Source organism: Artemia sp. Qi Xiang Cuo, chromosome 16 (assembly GCF_049724085.1).
Source record: "Artemia sp. Qi Xiang Cuo chromosome 16, ASM4972408v1, whole genome shotgun sequence".
Lineage (NCBI taxonomy): Eukaryota > Metazoa > Arthropoda > Branchiopoda > Anostraca > Artemiidae > Artemia > Artemia sp. Qi Xiang Cuo.
This window is the reverse complement of record NC_142809.1, coordinates 55897279-55919658: the sequence shown is the minus strand read 5'-3', so window position 1 is coordinate 55919658 and position 22380 is coordinate 55897279. Positions and strand designations below refer to the sequence as shown.

Below are 22380 nucleotides of genomic sequence, written 5' to 3'. Positions count from 1 at the left end.
ATATATATATATATATATATATATATATATATATATATATATATATATATATATATATATATGGAAATGGCTGTTTGATATTATACATTGGTTTGATATTATTCCAAAAGTAATGTATTTCTTTATTTCTTTTCGATTTTTCACAACTCTAAACCGATGGTATCCAAAATGAGTCTACCTGTTCATGACCCTGTAAATAAGCTTAAAGATCTTTTACAAAAGTGATTAGGATGATGATATTTTGAACAATTTGTTCCAAAATTGTGTTCTATGGCACATGATGGAAAAAGTTGCTAAGTAAATCGCAACCTCCAATAGCCCCTCTACAGGACCCTACACAGAGAGAAGGGCGATTGGAGGCATCCCCCCTCCAAATTACTATTTTGCCCCAAATTTCCTGTGTTTTAAAAAAGGTTATACTCATATTTAAGCTGTGTGTGCTCTTCGTGAATTTCTGCCTGCTTTCACAAAATCATTTCTCGTATGAGCCTGAATGGGAAGACGTGTTATTAATTTTCAAGGTAAGGCTAGTTTAACTGCTCTAATAGACTACTAATTTCATCAAAGTGTTTTCCTCTCAACATCAATTCCAGAGGGAGCTAGGGGGTTGACCTCTTCACCCCCAAAATGTTTGTTTTGACTCGTAAAAACATAACAAAAATGGATATAAACAAATTTATTATACGTTTTTGAGTTTTATTTAACACCCCCCCCCCAAAAAAAAATCCTTGTTTAAAATATCCCCCCTCCCCTAAAAAAATCCTCGATACGGCCCTGTCTCCTCTTGTTGGTATTTCTGTCAAATCGTCACAAAATAGAGTAAAATTTTCAGCTTGCAATGCGTACTTATAGCTATACTTATAGCTATATTTATAGTTATAGCTAGTGTGTTGCTTCGAATGGCTGGAATTCCCTTTTTCCTGTCCCGGGTTGAAGTCACGGGCACGGTCTTGCAGCAAATATTGCTTTAAACTTAGTTTGTTTTGATTTAGGGAGACTGATTTTCCAATTAATTTTAAGGAGACACGATATTGCTTAATACCATGCGGAGTTCCCCCGCCCCTTATGTAAAAGTTTAAATCGCACTTTACTAGAAAACTTATTACATTGCAACAACGAGTGATGATTTAGCAGTTAACTGAAATTAGAAACATTTTTTTTTTTTAATTACTAGACCGGTTCTACAACACCCGTCCTGGTGTTAAACCGGTTTCCTGATGTTAAACCGGTTTAAACACCGGTGTTTAAACCGGTTCTGCAACACAGCAAATCCCTAACAACGCAGTTCAAAGCACTTAAACACCGTTGGTTTTATCCTTATTAAACTGGTCTTGGTACTAAAGGATTCGTCAGAAGGGTCTTATTTCCATAGAAATCGAGACTCTAGAAAACTAATTTTAAAGCAAGACATACATATCAAAGGAATCTGTTTTTTAAGCTGATTCCAAATATACAAAATTCAATCATACTAAATTAATCGGTAAAAGATACAAGACAATTCGCGTAATTTTTAGAAATAGTAAAGACACCATACAGAGGAGATGTTTTTTTTTTAGCTAAACCAGCAAATACAAGGGTTCTGAAAGATTGAGCAAAGGTTTCAAGCCCTTATCTACAGGGACAAGGAAAGGACTTTTTCCAATGACTTTTTCCAAGGAAAAAGTCCTTGGAAGTTCCAAGGGAAAAAGACAAGCACTTTTTCCAAGGAAAGACTGAGACTCTTTTGAAAGATTTTTTTCTTGTATTTTTTCTTTTTTTTTGTTCTTTTTTTTTGTGTCTTTACTTTATTTTCACCAGGTACGGTCAAACTATGCTAGTGATAGTAAAATATCAATGGAAGCAAAATTTGAAGTTCTAGTAGGCTATATTTAAGTAACAACCAAAACAAAAACAAGTCTCATTTTCTGCCATTCTTTGCCACAGAAGAGCAATTATAAGCAAGATAATGTGCCTTTTAAGCATTATTAAATAAAAAAAACAAGTTTTTTTTTAACTGAAAGTAAGGAACGACGTTAAAACTTAAAACGAACAGAAATTATTCCGTATATTCAAGGGGCTGTCCCCTCCTCAACGCCTCGCTCTTTACGCTAAAGTTTTTCATTGTTAAAAAAAACTAGAGTTGTGAGAAAGTCAAACTTTAGCGTAAAGAGCGAGGCGTTGAGGAGGGGACAGCCCCTTTTATATACGGAATAACTTCTGTTCGTTTTAAGTTTTAACGTTGTTCCTTACTTTCAGTTAAAAAAACTTGTTTTTTTATTTAATTTTTGAACGTTTTTGAATAAATGCAGGTTTTGATCTTGGCTCACAGTACATGAATAATTAAAACAAATTTTATACTGAGATAATTAAACCATTTATATACTGAGAGGAGTCCAGTTGAAAGACATTCAGTGCATGTAAGTGTTTAATTAATATGTTAGTTTTGTTCTTATTTATTTATATTTTTCTTTCGTTTTTGCTTTTTGTTCTATTTATTTGTTTAGTATGTTTTATTGTAATGTAATTTAAGTTGTTTTTTTTTTTTGCTTTATTTATTTATTTTTTTTTCAGTTGTTTAATGCTACCGGATTTGGGGCCGAAAAAATCGGATATTTTGTGCATAATTAATTTTTTTTTATTTAACTGCTTTTTATAAAATTAAAACCCGTTTTTCGTGTTTAAAAAAATTTTTTTGTTTTTAATGGAAAAGCAGTGTGGTCTAAGAAATTATTTAACATTGGGTAAAGTTCATAACTTTCAGCCCTCCCCCCGGAGACTTCGGGGGATTAAGTCACCCTAAAAGACATAGTTATCATATTTTCGACCATGCTGAACAAAACGGATATCTCAAAATTTTGATCGGATGACTTTGAGAAAAAATTGAGTGTGGGAGAAGGCCTAGTTGCCCTCCATTTTTATGGTCACTTAAAAAGGGCGCTAGAACTTTTAATTTCCGTTCGAATGAGCCCTCCCACGATATTCTAGGAACACTGGGTCGATACGATCACCCCTGGAAAAAAAAACAAATAACCACGCATCCGTGATCATTCTTCTGGCAAAAAATGCAAAATGTATGTGGCGTATCTGATCACAATTGTATATGTAGCTACTGCAATATATATATATATATATATATATATATATATATATATATATATATATATATATATTGCAGTAGCTACATATACATTTGTGATCAGATATGCCACATACATTCAGTATGGCATCTCAGAATGAAGGGCTACCTTAATAGTTTATATATATATATATATATATATATATATATATATATATATATATATATATATATATATATATATATATATATATATATATATATATATATATAAACTATTAAGATAGTCCTTCAGTCTGAGATGAAGGGCGTATCTGATCATAAATGTATATGTAGCTCATGCAAAACGGATTGTCGTTCGGTACAATGATTTTGATGCTTCATTTGCTTCAACGAATTAATTTGAGGTTTCACCTACTTATATTTGTTTATTCCTAAATTTGCGGCGCCAGGTATGATTAAATGTTAGATTAGCCACAAGTCCTTCATCGAGTTTTTCAATGACTGTTCCTTCAAGGGTAGAGAAGACAGAACCTTCTTTGTACAGAGTCAACAGAGAAATTTTTGGGAATAACTTGCCTAGAAAGATCATTCCAGATCAAAATGTAACGTCGAATTAAGCGGTTCTTCACCTACTCTGTTCTCGGCGTGCCATCCCCAAGATAATTGGACCGAGCTGTGTGCCTTCGTGTCACTCTTGCCGGTTGGACAATGGGGAGGGAAACAATATGAGAAAGCACTAGAGAGGGAGGTGAATCTATGTACTGGAGTGAGTATTGACAAACGACTGAACCTATCTTATTAGCCCTGTCCTCGATCTTTTGGAGTGGTGCCAAATACATTATCAGACGTTGATGTCTAATATTGATGTTTTATTATGGATAAAAGGCAGTCCGTCAACTTTTTTTCTGTTTTCCTTGACATATTAACTTTTTCAAGGATTTATAATTAAACTCTAACAAAGTTACGAAATTTTGTCTTAATTTCAGTGCATTATATTTCAATTCCCTATATTCAAATGAATAAATTTCCCTTGGGCAGAATATTGTTTCGGTAAGACGTTTATTCGGTTAGAAGTTGATTTAGAAACATTTGTTCACCAAAATTTCTTTTCGTGTGAGTATATTTAGATAGACTATCCATTTGGTGAATGATTTCTTCCTAAGTTCGGAAAAGTACTTGGAACATCTTTATTTCATTTGTATATATTATAATTAGAATCTTAAGGATATTTTAACCCAATTTTCCTTCCGTGTGAGCATATTTAGACAGACTATCCATTTGGGCTACTATTTCTTCCCAAAATCATTAACAAGAGCTTAAAATATCCCTATTTCAGTCGTTTCTGTTGTAATGAGAATCTTGCAGGATTTGTTCACCAAATTTTCCTTCTATGTGAGCAAATTTAGACAGACTATTTATTCAGGGTATTATTTCTTCCCAAACTCATTAAAAAGTACTTGAAAATCTCTACTTGACTCGTTTTTATTGTAACAAGAATCTTGCAGGATTTGTTCACCAAATTTTTCTTCTGTGTGAACATATTTAGACAGACTATATATTTAGGGTATTTTTTCTTCCCAAACTCATGAAAAAGTGCTTTGAATACCTCTATTTAACTCATGTATCTTGCAGAATCTTCACAAGAATCTTGCAGGATTTGTTCACCAAATTTCCTTCCAAATTTTCATTTGGGGTATTATTTCTTCCCAAACTCATTAAAAGTGCTTGAAATATTTCTATTTGACTCGTGTATGTTATAATAACTTGTTCTTTACTGAAAAAAATAACCGTGGATTGTCAGTTATATTGATATACATTGATATTTATTCCTTAAATTTTGGATAATTTTTTATTTATGAAAGTAAAAACAAGTGAAAATATTTAAAACATATTTTGTTTCAGTAAAGTGCAAGCTATGTTCTGGTCTTGAGAGGGCATGAGGGGTGTCAGCTCTACTCATGTTAATTTATGTTCGTTTTGAGTTTGACTCGGCTATTTATCGAAATTTCTGTTCGTTTTGAGATTCATTTAATTATTGATAGTGATTTGCAGTAGTATATACGCCTGGTAGATTATTTGTGTCTATTTATGCTCATTCTTGGCTTAATGAAGCTCTTTACTTTTCTTTGAAAATCTTGTTTTGCGGAAAAAGTTTTAAATTAATTTCTGTTCGTTTTTTATTGACATAGTCTTTTCCATATTTTTAATGTTTGACATCTTTTCGTTTTTTTCTATAACGAATCCATAGTTTGGATAGCTAATTGTGTGTTGGAGAAACTTTTTTAATAATTGTTAACCCTGACAAAAGCAATTTTTTAAATTTAATTTTATAGCTTCTGAAGTTGACCTGAAAAATAAGACTTAATATCATTTCCAAAAGATTCTATCCATGGTATTTCACAACCCGGATACACTTACACTCTTTTCATTTATTTAAATTGTAAGATTAGAAGTAGCAACAGTAGTAGCCCCAAAAGTTTCAACTTAATACACCCTGTCGTTCTCACAATGCCTTTTCATTTACTTTAAAGTAACATTTAGTTTTAAAGCATAATGGCCCTATTGCATAATAGGGGGGATGGAAATGCCCAATATTCCTAAAGACATTGGTGCTGGACTTTTATACTATGCTGAACAAAATGGCTGTATCAAATTAGTAGTTGGAGCAATAGTAATAGTAGTAGTAGAGCTAGTAAATGTTACAGTAGTAGTATTATTAGTAGTACTGTGCATATATTGTGTTTTGGTCAGTTTATCTTCCCCTTTAATTATTCTCTGAGAGTTCAAACTTAATACTCAAATCAATTCTCGAGATACGAACTTTTGACAATTTAAGTGCACATAATGTGCTTTGATTTAGTTCAAATTCCCCCTCAATATTCTTTCGAATTTCACCTTCATACGTGTAGTCTTAATTCCACTAGAACCATAGTAGTAGTGGTAGCAGGAGGAACAGTAGTAGTAGTAATAGTGTGTTATTATCAGTACTAACAGTAGTAGTAGCAGTATTAATAACATTAGTAGGTGGTACATTTTGCCTTTTGGTCGACTGAACCTTCCACTCATGATCTTCTAGAGCTTCCTCTTGATATGATAAGCCGTTCCAAAAACATTGCTGATACGCCCTTATCAGAAATCTGTATACACATATTATGTTTTTATTTAGTTTAACTTTCCCCTTAACGTTTTCTCAGATATTTTTTTGATATCCTCAGCTTTAGTAGTACTCGCTACAGAAAGAGTAGTTTTAGTGATAGTAGCGGGAATAGTAATAGTACTTGTGGTAGCAGTAGAAGCAGCAGTAGTTGTAGTAGTAGTAGCGTGCAAATATTGCCTTTTTGGTCAATTTTTCATCTCTCTTATCATTTTCTGGAAATATCAAATTAATATACTGTGTCATTCCTGAGTTACAACCTTGGGTTACACCTGGGAAGGGGTTTGACAACCCATATACACACACCATTCTTTGATTTAGGTCAACACTCCACTCAACCGATCCTGAAACACTCAACTTAATACCCTTCGAAGTTTGGGAAAGTAAAAGTCAAACATGAATACCTTTTCTCAATAACATATTCTTTTTGTAAACAATGAACAAATTGCATAAATTACAGCCCTTGCCCTGAGGCCTCGGGGTGTGGGAGGGTCACATCCCCAAACGCATAATTACTGAACCTTCCAACACTGCTGGAATAAATTGAAGTCTCAAAACATTGTTTGGATGTTTGTTTTGGGAAATGATGGGCGTGGGGGGGGGGGACTGCTTTTAAATCACTTGACTCTTAAAAGGGGCATTAAAACTTCCAACTTGAAATGAAATGAAACCCATCTGAAATTAATATGATCACGCATTCTATAAAAACCTTATATGCCCCCAGGGTATACTCCCAGGGCATAATTTAAATCCCTTGCCTTTGGGCTCTAGGGGATATTTGAACCCTGGAGGCATTGTTATATGTTCTTTGGACTATTTTAAGAAAAATTGCCACCGCACAATTTTAATCAGGTGGGTTTGGTGAAAAGTGGGATAGTTTGGGGGGGGGGGGGCTAGTTGACCTACATCACTTCTGACTCTTAAAAGGGAACTAGTACTTCTAATTTCAATCAAATTAGCCACCTCTAAAGTTTATACAACCATCCCTCCCATAATAACCTTAAATGCACCTGGGGCACAACTTACAACCCTCGCCCTCAGGCTCTGGTGGCTTGTATCAACCCTAAAAGCCTTGTTATATGATCTTTGGAGTATTTTGAATATAAGGACTGTCTCAAAATATTAATTGGATGTATCTCGGGACAACAGGACGTGTGTGTGGGGGGGGGGAGTAGCTGTGCTATGATCACTTTGACTCTTAAAAGGGCAGTAAAACTTCTGATTACCAATCCAATGTGTTCCCTCCAAAGCATATACGACCACACTTTCTATAAGAACCTTATTTGTCCCCAGGACATAACTTACAACCCTTTTTTTAGTGCTTTAGGGGGAGGGGTTGTATTCCTCAAATACATAATTTCCGGACCCTTCAACTACGATGAACAGAATTGCTATCTCCAAATTTTGATTGGAGATATTAAGGAAAATGATACTAAGGCGTGGTTGCTCTCAAATCACTTTGACTCAAAAAAGGGCACAATAACTTCCAATTTCAAATCAAATGAGCTCCATCTGAAGTTTATACGACCGCCCATTCCATAAAAACCTTATATGCCCTCCTGGCTTAACTTTCAACCCTATCTCCAGGGCGCTGGGGGGTTGTGCCAACCTTAGAGGCATTATTTATGTTCTTTGGACTATTTTGAACAAAATCACTCTCATAATTTCAATTAGATGTGTTTGGTGAAAAGAGGGGTTGTCGGAGAGAGGGTGGTGGCTAAATGGCCTGCATCATTTTTTACTCTTAAAAAAGAACTCGAATTTCCAACTTTCAACAAAAAGAGTCTCTTTTAAAGTTAAACAGCCATCCCTTCCATAATAACCTTAAATGCCCCGTCGGCATAATTTAAGACCCTTGCCCCCAGACTCTGTTGGTTTGCATCAACCCCAAAAGCCTTGTACTATTTGAACTATTTCATATTCAAATATGAAATATTTCAACTATTTTGAAAAAAAAAGACTGTCTCAAAATTTCTGTAAGATGAATTTTGGGAAAACACGACGTGTGTGTGGGGGGGGGGGTTGTAGCTGCCTTCTCATCACTTTGACTATTAAAAAGGGCACTAGAAGTTTTGATTACAAATCCAATGAATCCCGAAGTACACACAACCACCCTTTCTATAAAAAACCTTATATACCACATGGCCATAACTTCAACCCTTGCTCTGAGAGATGGGGGGGTTGGGGTGTCTTCTTCAAAGACATAATTTCCGGACGCTTCAACTACAATGAACAAAATTGCTATGATGAGCGTCGGGGGGGGGGCTGTTTTCTTTCTAATCACTTTTGATTCTTAAAAAGGACACTATAACTTACAATTTCAAGTCAAATGAGCTCCTTCTAAAGTTTATACGACCACCCTTCCCATAAAAACCTTATATGCCCCAAGGGCACAACTTAAAACCCTATCCCCAGGGCACTGGGGTGTTGTGTCATCCCTAGAGGCATTGTTAATGTCCTTTGGACTATATTGAGCAAGATCGCTCTCACAATTTTAATTAGATTCATTTGATGAAAAGAGGGCTAGTCGGAGGGGGGGAAGGGCTGTCCTCCATGACTTTTGACTCTTGAAAGCGAACTATAACTTCGAGTTTGCAGCCAAGTGATCCTCTGCTAAAGTTTATACAGCCATCCCTTCAATAAAAACCTTAAATGCCCCAGGGCATTACTTACAACCCTTGCCTCTAGGCTCTGGGTTTTTTTTAAATCCCAAAATCCTTGTTATATGATATTTGGACTATTTTAAATAAAATGGCTATCTCAAAAGTTCTATTATATGCATTTCGGAACAATACGACTTGTGTGTTTGGGGGGAGTATAGATTTCCTCCGATCGCCTTGACGCTTAAAAAGGGCACAGGAGCTCTGATTACAAATCCAATGAGCCCCCTCCAAAGTTTAAATGACCACACTTTATACAAAAAAAAAGCTTATATGTCCCCAAGGCTTAACTTACAAGCCTTGCCCTGGAGGCAATTGGGGTTGTCATCCCTAAAGACAAATTTCCAGACCTTTCAACTACGTTGAACAAAATGGTTATCTCAAAAGTTTGATCCGAAGTGTTTGGGGAAATAATGAGCGTGGGGGGAGGCATTTGCCCTTCGATCACTTTCAACTAGTAGAAGGGCAATAGCACTCTCAGTTTCCAATCGAATGAGCCCTTTTGAAGTTTTTACGACACCGCTTTCTATAAAAAGCTTATATTCCTCCAGGGCAAAACTTACAATCCCTTCCCCGGTGGCTGTCGGGGGTTGCCATCCTCAAAGACATAATACCCAGACCTTCTAACTACGCTAAACAAAATGGCTGTCTCAAAACTGTGATTGTTTGTGTTTGGGAACTTCATGGGGTTTGGAGGGGGTTATTTGCCCTCCAATCACTGTCGACTATTAAAAGGGGCACTAGCCCTTTGAATTTCCAAACTAAGGAGCTTTTTTTAAGTTTCTTCGACAACTCCTTCGATACGTAGTGTCTTGGTCTAATACAAACAAAAATAAATAAATAATACATTTTCACCAAATTTTCACCACATTTTCATTTCTCTTTACTTAGGCAGCGCTATTGCGCTGCCTATGATACAGTGAGCATCATACTCTGCGATAGGTCCGATGCAAGATATAAAGTTGGATGATCAAGCTGAGCGGTAGAAGGTTCTGCGACAAAGGGTGATCCCCAGCTTTCATGCGCAAGAAGCTCTCGTCCGATTTAGGTTTTCCAAAACATCTGTGGAGAAGGGGATTCCTGGGAGACGAGGCTTGTTAATTTCTTTTTATAGCTACATTCATGATGATGAAGGTGGGGTGTATGCATGATACTTTCAATCAGGATATCATCAGCTCTTTTGGTTTTAAATTTTTTGAATCCAGGCATCCAGGGCCACTTTCCGGTTTCCAAAAGATTCTTCTGTATGTACAGGGACGCTTGAATTGGGTCTTCATGTTCTGGGATGACTATATGTATCATGGTGACATCGCTAAAGTAATGCAGAGGTGTCGCAAGGTTATTTGCCATGTCATTTATGTAACGAACGAAAAGCCTAGGGACCAATATACTACCTTAGGGCACGCTTGCAGTTCATCTAAGTATGCTCACGCCAAAAGAAATTTTGGTAAACAAATCCCTTAAAATATCTTTATATTATACATAAGTCAAGTAAAGATATTGAAAGTACTTCTCCAGGAACTTGGGAAGAAATCATTTCCCAGATGTATAGTTTGTTGAACAGATCCTTCAAGATTAATTTTATAAAGCACACAAGTCAAATAGAGATATTATCATGGGCGTAGGGAGGGGGCAGGGGCGCAGCTGCCCCCCCCCGAGACCTTCAAAATTACATTAGGTATGGCTGTAAAAGCAGATGGTTTGTAAAAAGCAGTTGATAAAACTCCATCAAACTATCGACTCCCCCCCCCTAGACAATATGCTGCCTAATGCTGCCTACGCCCTTGGATATTATAAGTACTATTTTGGAACTTGGGAAGAAACCATTTTCCAAATGGAGGGTTTGTCTAAATATGCTTACACGGATGAGAATTTTGATAACAAAAAAAATTGAAAAAAAAATCCTTCAAGATTCTTGTTATAACATACACAAGTCAAATAGAGATATTCCAAGTACTTTTTTGTGAGCTTGGGAAGAAATCATTCTCAAATGAAGGGTTTTTCTAAATATGCTCACACAAAAGGAAATTTAGGTGAACAAATCGTTCAAGATTCTTGTTATACTATGTACAAGTCAAACAGAAATATTTTCAGGTAAGTTCAGAAGAAGCAATTTCCCAAATGGGTAGTTCGTTTAAATTTGTTCATACGGAAGGAAATTTTGGTGAACAAATCCTGCAAGATTCTCATTATAATATATATGAGTCAAATAGAGATATTTTAAGCGCTTTGTAATGAGTTTGGGAATAAGTAAAAACCCAAATGGATAGTCTGTTTAAATATGATCACACGGTAGGAAAATTTGGTGAACAAATCCTGCAAGATTCTCGCTATAATATACACAAGTCAAATAAAGATATTCCAAGTACTTTCGCCGAACTTAGAAAGAAATCATTTCCCAAATGGATAGTTTGTCTAAATACACTCACACGAAAGGAAATTTTGGTGAACAAACGTCTCTAAATCAACTTCTAACCGAATAAACATCTCACCAAAACAATATTTTGCCCAAGGGAAATTTAATCATTTGAATATAGGGAATTGAAATAAAATATTTGTATAAATGGTAGTTTGAAAAAATATGATACACTGAAATTACAACAAAATTTCTTGATTTCGTTAGAATTTAATTATAAATCCTTAAAAAAGTTAATACATCTGGGAAAACAGAGACCCGCTTAACGTGCTGCCTTTTATCCATAATAATAAATCAATATTTTTGTCGTAATTGTATTCGTTATAAAAACAGTAATCTCAAAAATTAAAACGAAATTATTATACTTCAACAATCACAAAAAAAACACAAAAAAAGGTCAAAACACAAAAACACAAAAAAATGTACTGACGAAATAGGCGCAAATGAGTTTGCAATTCTGTTCGTTTGCCCTCGGTCGTTTCTAGTATGTCAAGGAAAGGTTTTACAAGACAGATTGTATTATTTTTTAATTATCTTATTTAATGAATCAGTCAATTTATTCAATCAATAAATTCATAATAGAAACAAAAACAGTTCAATATAAACTCCCCTGTATGGCTCGAAAAAAAAAAACAGGGGAGAAAATCATATCTAGACTGCCTCGTACTTTTTTATTCATTCAAGCTGTTTTGCAACCACTGCATTAATGCACGTTTAGAAATAGTAAACTTGTTATTTTCAGGGAATTTTTTTATAGAAAATCAAAAATGATTATTTTTATTATCATGTACTAGGTTTTTGGTAGCATTAAGGTTGGATTTTTTCAGCTAAAATGCTCTCTCGATAATGAAAGGGGATCATGGGGCTAAACATCGAATCTGAGAATATTTCTGCACATGCGCTTCTAGAAGTAATAAGTTCTAATTTTCCGGCATTTTTTTTGTCAAAGAACCAAATAGGCTATTACAATTGGCAATATACTGATTTTTCAGCAAAGCTTGGAGTACAGGTATGCACCTCAGAGTTTTTCTGAGGGTCTGAACCTTCTAGTTCCCTTTCCCCCTTCCTAAGGAAACCTCCAATTAATGGCATACTCCGTAACTTTGGCAAATTAAACCTAACGATTTGTTGCAACAAATTCAAAAAAAATATCGTTCGTTCTATAAGAAGTATGCGTTTAGGACAGGCTTTATATAATGAACTCAAAAATACAACGCGATAGCTGAACTGTCTTTTGACTTGAAACTAAAATGATATACTACAATCAGAATTTTACTTGAAGTCCATATCTTGGACTTCACTCGTTTGGATACCAAGTCATGGCTTTGCTCGTTATCAAATTGACCCATGTTTTTTGTATTTTGTTTTTATTCGGTGATAGAGATTTTGTAGAAGCCTATTTAAACTTCTTGGGCAAGTAACTGCGTCAAACAGTGTTGTCACGTAAAGAATCAAAAGAAAAGTTGATGGTTTGCTCAGTCAAAAGAACATCTCTTTATTATTGCATTCTTCCACACAACTGGACTAAAAAGAGTCCTTTTTCGAATTGCTTTTCCACTGTAAAATTGCGCAGAAAACAAAACATCTTGATCAATTCAAAATAACAAAAGGCATGGAGTCAAAGTAACAGTCGGTATGGTATTTTTTTCGATGGTCTTCTAGCTTTATATTCGTCAAAACTCCAATAGAAAAATCTGAATATTAGGCTAATCAAAGTTAAAGAAAACAGTAGTAACATTTCTCAGAACAGTTACATTGATGACTTTCAACTTCAACCGGGAATCATTTATTCATGCTAGAATTTTTTTTTTAACAAGCACTGCTAACGAGTGTTTGGGCCCAGAAAGTTAGCTTATTACTGGTCTAACAATACAATGATACTAGACTACAGATAGAGCTAACAAGCCACTAAAAATCATAAGGAGACTGGGAATGTAAACTAGAATACAGTGATAAGAAATAATAACTAGAAACAGAAGGTCAAAACTGAAAAATGAAAACTAAAATAAAAATCACTGAGAAGATAAATTGGAATATAGTGAAAACAAAAAACTAAAAACTGATGCTGAAAATTAATCTGAAGACTGAAAACTAGGAAGACAAAATCGAAAAAAAGAACTTTGAATGCAAGCTAGAATACAGAGGGAGAGGCAACATTTTTTCTTACACCATTACAAGTAGAAAATAAAACAAACAAATCAATGAAAATATCCCTTGATTAGAAAAAAAGTGAGCTTGCAATGCAATGAAAAGACCTGAATTTTGCAAAAGTGAATAATGCAACAAAGCTTCAACTAGAATGGTTTAGTCATGAATAAAACCTTGCTCGAGTCGAGAAACTTTCACAATGAAAGAGTTGCTCATGTGAGCACTTTTATAACATTTTTTAGCTCAAATCGTTCCTAAATCTGCACGTTTGATGTTGCACTGCAAATAGTGGTTTATGAGCACAAAATATTTTACTTCTTATCCAGTGTACTTTACCATTAGTTCTCTCAACGAAGGCCACAGTGTTAATATGCATGGTAGTTTTATAATTTACTTTCTTTAAATCCTGTGAAATGAACGTATTTGCCAGAGAGAAAAAAATGGGTAACTATCTCAAGTCTATTTCTTATGGAAATAGCAAAAAATGAATTTTTGTTATTTTTGACAGTGAAGACTGGTGGTTTCCAACCGATTTCGGGCTATGCCCCAACAAAACATTTCTATGATCCTGATGCCCCTCTCGTGGTATTTAGATTTTGTTGTTCGAATTTTACGTGTGTGCACCTCAAGGAATCTTAAATGGCCATTTGCTTGGTATTTTTTTTTGGTCATCCTCAAGGCTTTTCTTTATATTAATGGAAAATATTGTCTGAACACATAACTTTTTATAGGTTCCACTGCAACGGAACCCTCGTGTAACTGTACCTCTTGCTATTGAATCCACGTGCATCTGATCCTAGGTACAACTGAACCCCCATGGTTACTGCACCTCCACCTTTTTGACCCATCATGCACCTGAACCAATTTACAGCTAAACTCATGTGCAAATGAACCCACGTTTAACTGAACCCTCTTTAATCTTAACCCCGCTTTAACTGAACTTTGGTGTAACTGAACTCTCGTGCAACTCAACTTCTGTTAAATTGAACCTCCGTGCAACTGACCTCCGTAAAACTTAATCTTCGTGAACTCAACCGTCACTCAACTCAATATCCGTGTACCTCAGCGATATTCAGCTCAACCCTCCTTCAACTCAACCTCCATGTAATTCAATCCTTGTACAACTCAACCCCCATTTGTTTCAACCCCCATTTTACTTACCTTTTGTTCAATTCAACCCTCATTTAACTCAACCGTCATTCAGCTTAACCTCCGTTTAACCCTAACCTATCTGACTTAACCCCCATTCAAACCAACCCCACCCAGCTCAACCCTCTTCAAATCTATAATATAACTACAAAATGTATTTCCTCTGAGGTGACAAAAGCTGACTCGAATGAAATGGTCATTATTTGTTGGTTCACTCTGTTGTGTCTTTTCTTTTATACCACTTCGATGTAGAACTATTCCCCCTATCTAAAAAACAACAATTTATCCTTCTGTCCTATATATTTGCATAAGAAAAGATTTATTACAAAAAGCCTGTGGGCCATAGCCACACAGAACACAGTTTACAAATATTAGCTGAGCTAATCATGCCCAGAGCCCAAACACACTTAAGATCATGGTTGCAGCAATTCCTGCCCCTTAGTACAGAGAAAGCCCATACTGGCTAAAATGTTAAAGATACATAAAAAAACACTATTTCACAATGAAAAACTTGCCGTTAATGCTGATTCAAGAACGATAGTTATTATTTAAATTAATAGTAGAAGTTTATTTGAAAAAAATTCTAGGAAATTTTAAAAAGAGCTGAAAACACTGATAAGTCTCCCTTATTCTATATTATTTCTCTAGTGCTGATAATCTAATATTCTTGAAATTAATATTCTATATTCTAATATTCTAATATTCTTGAAAACGAGCAGAAATTAATCTGAGTAGGGTTCCAAACCTTTGTATAAGCTAGAATATAATTTGCACTTTACTGAAAAAAAATCAATTAAATTTACTGAAAAAATGTCCATTGCCAGTTTAATATAAATATGCTGATATTTATTCCTTAAAATCTTAATTGATTTTTTATTGCTCAAAGTTATAAAAGAAAAAATTTAAAAGAATTTTTTCAATAAAGTTATATTCTAGCTTTAGAAAGCATAGGTATAGAACCCTACTGAGATTAATTTCTACTCGTTTTGAGTTTGACTTATTTTAATTTCTGTTTGTTTTGGCTTTCATTTATTTATTGATACTGATTTGTGGTAGTTGTATGCTTGTTAGATTATTTGATTCTATTTTTTTCCTTTTTGATTTAATGGAGTTCTTTACTTTAAAAAAAAACAACTTATTTTGTGCAAAAAGATTTTTTGATTAATTTCTGTCCGTTTTATATTGACATAGTCTTTTTTAGGGAGAAAAACTGAGCCTCTTCTAGAGTTAAACAACCATCCCTTCCATAAGAACCTTAAATACCCCCTGGGCAGAACCTACAACCATTGCCCCAAATCTGTGGCGTTTGTTTCAACCCCCAAACCCTTCTTATATGATATTTAGACTATTTTGAATAGAATGGCTATCTCAAAATTTCTGTTAGATACATTTCGGGACAATACGACGTGTGTGTGGGGTGGAGAAGGTAGGTGACCTCTGATTACTTTGACTCTTAAAAAGAGCACAAGACCGGCTGATTGCGAATCAAATGAGCCCCCTCCGGGGTTTATATGACCACACTTTCTATAAAAACCCTATATGTCCCCAAGGCATAACTCACAACGCTTTTTGAAGCAGCTACGATAAAACTTTCTATAAAAGCCTTATATACCCCAAGGGCATAACTTACGACCCTTCGACCCTTATCCTGAGAGCTATTGGAGGAGGGTTTTCATACTCAAATACATAATTTCAACACCTTTCAACTACGTCGAACAAAATGGCCATACCAAAATGTTGACCGAAAATGTTTGGGGAAATGATGGGCGGGGGGGGGGGGGCGATTCTCCCTCTGATTACTTTCGACTATTAAAAAGGGCAAAAACACTTTCAATTTCCAATCGAGAGAGCCCTTTTTGAAGTTTTTACGGCAAAAAATTCTATAAAATCATTATATGCCCCCAGGGCATAACTTACAACCTTAGCCCTGAGGACTATAAGGGGGTTGTCATACACAAAACATGATTTCCGGACCCTCAACTAACGTTCAACAAAATGGATACATCAAAATGTTAATCGGAGTTGGGGAAATGATAAACGTGAAGGGGCATTTGCCCTCCGATCACTTTTGACTATTAATAATTGCACTAGCCCTCTCAATTCACAATTGAATGAGCTTTTTGAAGTTTCTACGACAATATTGGCAAATACCTAATTTCTAGAACTTTCAACTACGTTGAACGAAATGTATATCCCAAAATTTTGATTGGATGTGTTTGGGGAAATGGTGGGAGTGAGAGGGGCGTTAGTTGCCTTCTAATAACTTTTGACTATTAAAAAGGTTCGCTCACTGGAATGTTTTATTTTATTTATATTGACTGTAACGTTTTTTATTTAAATTGTATTAAAAAATAAACCATCCCAAAACAACCTTGCGGGGGGGGGGCTAGTTGCCCTAAAATCACTTTCGACAATAAAAAGGGCATTAGCCCTTTGAATTTCCAATCGAATGAGACCTTTTTCAAGTTTCTACTACAAATGTGTCAGTAAAGACCTTATATGCCCCCAGGGCATAATCTACAACCTTAGCCCTCAGGGCTCTGGGGAGAGTGTCATTCTCAAAGACCTAATTTCCAGAATTTTCAACTACTTTGAACAAAATGGTCATCCGAAAATTTTGATTGGATGTGTTTGGGAAAATGGTGGGCGTGAGAGGGGGGTTAGTCACCCTCCAATCCCTTTCGACTATTAAAAACGGCAATAGTCCTCTCAATTTTCAATTAAATGAGCCCCTTTTGAAGTTTCTGCCACAATGCCATCTATAAAAACCTTATATGCCCCCAGGACATAACTTACAACCTTTGCCCAGGGGGCTATAGGGGGTTTGTCATCCTCAAATACATAATTTCCAGAACTTTGAACTACGTTGAACAAAATGGCTATCACAAAAATTTGATTGAATGTGTTTGGGGAAATGGTAGGCGTGAGAGGGGGGTTAGTTACCCTCTAATCACTTTCGACTATTAAAAAGGGCACTAGCCCTCTCAATATCCAATCAAATGAGCCCTTTTTGAAGTTTCTACAACAAAACTTTCTATAAAACCTTATATGCCCCCAGGGCATAACTTACAACCCTTGCTCTGAGGGTTGTGGGTGGGGGGGGGGAATTGTCATACTCAAAGACCTAAATTCCAGAACTTTCAACTATGTTGAACAAAATGAATATCTAAAAATTTGACTGGATATGCTTGGGGCGTGAGAGGAAAGTTAGTTGTTATTCAATCACTTTCTACTATTAAAAAGGGCTCTAGCCCTTTCAATCTCCAATTGAATGAGCCCTTTTTGACGTTTCTACGAAAACTCTTTTTGTAAAAATTTCATATGAATCCAGGGCATAACTTAAAACCCTTGCCCTGAGAGCTGTGAGGGGGGCTGTCATCCTGAAAGCCTTAATTTCCAGAACTTTCAACTAGGTTGAAAGAAATGGCTTTTACAAAATTTTTATTGTATGTGTTTTGGGAAATGGTGGGCGTGAGAGGGGGGTTAGCTACCCTCCAGTAACTTTCGACTATTAAAAAGGGCACTAACCATTTCCAATCAAGTAAGTCCATTTTGAAGTTTCTACGACAACGCTTCCTATAAGAACCTTATATTCCCCCAGGGTTTAACTTTCAAACCTTGCCCTGAGGGCTGTGTGTGTGTGTGTGGAGGGGGGGGGGGGGTGGTGTTATCCTTAAAGACCTAGTTTCCAAACTTTAAACTACGTTAAACAAAATGGCTATCAAAAGTTTTTGATTGCATGTGTTTGGGGGAAAGGTGGACGTGAGAGGGAGGTTTGTTGCCCTCCAATCCCTTTCGACTATTAAAAGGGCACTAGCCCTTTGAATTTCCAATCGAATGCGCCCTTTTTCAAGTTTCTACGACAAAGCTCTCAATAAAAACCTTATATTCCCCCAGGGCTTAACTTATTACCCTTGCCCTGAGGGCACCGAGGGGGTTATCATCCTCAAAGACCTAATTTCCAAAACTTTCAAGTACGTTGAACAAAATAGCTATCTCAAAATTTTGATTGGACTAATTTGGGAAGAGGTGGGCGTGAGGGGGTTACGTTGCCCTCCAATCACTTTCGACTATTAACAAGGGCACTAGCCCTTTAAATTTCCTATCGAATGAGTCCTTTTGAAGTTTTTACAACAAAGCTTTCTATAAAAACCTTCTATGTCCCCCGAGAATAATTTACAACCCTTACCCTGAGGGCTGTGGGGGGGGGGGGGGAGTGTCCTCCTCAAAAACATAATTTCTATCAGGAAATCAACTACGTTGAGTAAAATGACTATCTCAAAATTTTGATTGGATGTGTTTGGGGCAATGGTGGGCGTGGAAGGGGTGTTAGTTGCCTTCCAAGCACTTTTGACTATTGAAAAGGACACTAGCCATTCCAATTTCCAATCAAATGAGCTCTTTTCGAAGTTTCTACGACAATTACTTCAATCGAAGGGCCCTGGTCTGAAAAAAATAAAATAAATAATACATTGTGCCAACATCGTTCTTAACTTAGACAGCGCTACTGCGCAGCCTATGATGTATTCCTAAACTAAAGACTACATTCTATGCAAATTTAAGCCCGACCGGAGAAAAAGCTGTTCTGATGCCCAAATTCAACGATCCTCCCTGCTCCCCACTCACACATTTAAAAAACATAATCATAATATTTGACCTAATACTTGGAAAGAAATCAAAATCTGGTCATTTAGATGGAAACTGGATAAAGTCCTACTTGAACGTTGAACAGGGTAATTATTAACTCTGCCATGCCCGGAAAGATATACGCAAGCAGTATCTTGAAAGAGGAGCGTTTTCATTGGCTACCAGTGACAGAAATTAGTTGCAATCGCGGCTCTGCCGGTCTTTTCTCTTTGGTCCAAATTAGTTTAGCTTGCCCAAATGGGTAAAATAAGTTAGAAACTCCTAACAAAGCAAGAAGTATATTTTGAGCTTCTAATCCTACTAGTTCAAACTTATTCATAGGTCTTGTGTTGAGTTCAGCGAGACAAGCCTTAATTTTGATAAGGGTGAGTTACATAAGGATTAAGTCAAAAGATGGTCGATTTAAACGGCCGCCTTGTTAAACGAGGGTTTAGTTAAATGGGGTTGAGTTGCACGGGGCTCGGTTCAACGGGGGTTCAGTTGCACGACGGTCCAGTCAAATGTGGTTGAGTTACAAATGGGTTGAGTTGCACAGGGGTCTAATTGCACGAGGGTTCAATTAAATTGGGTCGAGTTAAACGGGGGTTCAATTGCACAAAGGGTTCAGTTTAATGGGGTTGAGTAGCAGAGAAGCTCTTTTTCATAGATTCAGTTACACGTGCACCCCTTTTATGTAGTGCATAACGTCATTGCAACACTTCCTGTTTTTGGTGCTCTTTAGATGTATTTGAATGTAACGCCATTCGCATGAAAAATGATTTTTTTTAATAAAGGCTCTAAAGTAAAGTCAGCCGAAGGGTGCATGACCAATCCATGAACCACCAAAACTTAAATTGAATTAAATTGAATTTAATTTAAATTGAATTAATTGAATTAAAATAATGAAACTGATAAATGACCCATTGATGACCCAAGATAAATTGACCCATTTTTACAAATATCAGGGCAGTAAACAGTTAATCGCAAGGACGGAATTCATGCTCATCCTAATTTTTTAATATTTTTATATTAAATAATATTTATAATATTTTTTATATTTTTTAATATTTAATATTTTTCAGTGTCTTTCCTGTCTTGTTAGAGTTTACTTTAAAAGTTTAGCGTTATTTTTGTGTTCTATCTCTGTGTTAAGCATTGAGGACGACTCGACAGAGGTCCGACAGAGGTCCTGTCCGAAATATTCTCCTCCACCGTTCCTTATCTCTTCCATCGTTACTTAATTATTTTGTTTATTTTTTCGTTTTTTATCAAACGTCTAATATTATTATATTATACCGTGGTACGTGAATGATGTTGCGTTTAAATGGTACTGCCCATAGAGTTTTTACTCAAATGCTTAATAACTTAATTTTTAACTTGTCAAAAGTTTAAGTGACATTTACAAAAATACGGCACTAAATAGCACTTTACTGTAATCTATTATAGTAAGCGTTTAAAGTTTTGCTTTCGGTAAAACTTTAAAAATTGGATCCTTAAAGGAAATGTTGACCCTTAAAAAGAATCCTATATATAGAATTATTTTCAGTGTTTTTCCCCCTAGGAGATCTGTTTGACATGTTGCTTCCTATGCTTCATATATACCAAGAGTATGTGCGGAATCACCACTTTAGTCTACAAGTCTTGACTGAATGTAAGCAGAGCACGGCTTTCTCAGCACTCCTTACGCGACTAGAAAATAAATCAACCTGCCAAGGACGATCACTGGACAATTTTCTGACTTATCCAATGCATCAGGTAATATGATTTCCTTCGTTAGTCGAGAAAATGAAATTTTCTACTTTTTATGAACTGGTAACGTGGATGCTAAGCTTTGTGCTCTTCGATAAGAATTCAAATTGGTCCTGATGGTGGAAAATGTAGGCTACATGAGGACAAATTCTATAATATAACATTGAGTCTAAGCCTAATCTCATCAATATTTATTTGCATTAATCTTTTCAGTGCAGTAATATTCACTATAGAGTCCCAAGTCAATATATACTTACCGGACATATGGTCAGTTATGGTCATCTGTGGGTTTACTAAGAATTATTTTTTGTACCCTAAATTCTCGCACCTTGAAGTTTGTAAACCTCCAAGATAATAAAGGAAAGATTTTATATTGGTAGGTTAAGAGTGAAATTTTGAATAGAACGCGTGTATCAATTCAATTCAATTCAAACTTTTTATTTCCTCCGAATACGAAGAGTAAAAAAGAAATAAATAAAAATAATAACCGCTAATCAACAGGCCATAAAATTATTTTAAACTATATAACAACAAATACGCAAAGGCCTTCAATCAAAATTACCACAAAAATTAACACTTCATTCCATGACACTTCACAAATTAATACTTCATTCAAAAATTAAATCAAATAAAATAAATTAAGCTTCGTGCACAGCTCTATATAAATTATGAGAAAAAATATTTAATTTGGATAAAAAATTCTTTTGCTTTTTCTCCAAAACATCAACAGGATTTTTTATTTTATATGCATTCATTAAAAAAGTATTTGATTCAAATTTAGAAAAGCGGCAAAGGAACTTAGCAAAATTAAAAAATGTGTTTTTTACATGCGCAATATTACTAATTCTAAAAAACGGGAGAAGCGATGAAAAAACAAAGCGACTGTATTATATACCCGAGCCAGTGATTTCTGAGAAAGAAGATCGCGAAGACAAATTACTGCCCCGAAACTAGACGCTATTCTACTTTTAACTGCTTTAGAAATAGAAGCACGGCATAGAGCTAAATTTGGTCCATAAGGACCAAGATATAAATAAGATTCCAAAGGTTTTAAAATACTATCATAAATACGAACAGAAATTTCTGAATTAACGAGATCATTAGCCTTAGGACCAAGAATTAAAAACTGACACTTTTCAGGGCGAAAACGAAGTCCATGCTCACTAGGAACCCTTGCTAAAAAATCTACATTTTTGAAGTGAATGAAGTGATCGACTCAAAAGGAGTAAATTATCTGCGTAAGCAATCCACGTACAGAACATAACCTTTACCACAAATAAAAGTCAACTGAATTTGATCAAATAGCCCCGAAACAGTAATATTGAAAATCAAAGGAGAAATAATGCTTCCTTGTCTCAGCCCCCTACATAACTTAACATTATAATCACTAAACTGATTCTTCCACTTAATACGAATACGA

General features: G+C 35.5%; 1 protein-coding gene across 1 annotated transcript in view; it reads left to right on the top strand.

The window, feature by feature from the left end:
- The window catches only part of LOC148943114 (ras-specific guanine nucleotide-releasing factor 2-like), a 441376-nt gene that overhangs the window by 166941 nt on the left and 252055 nt on the right, over positions 1-22380 (top strand). The window contains exon 8 of the mRNA XM_089102441.1: positions 20773-20966. Within this exon, the coding sequence (XP_088958567.1) occupies positions 20773-20966 (194 nt within the window). The remainder of the gene's footprint in view (positions 1-20772; positions 20967-22380) is intronic.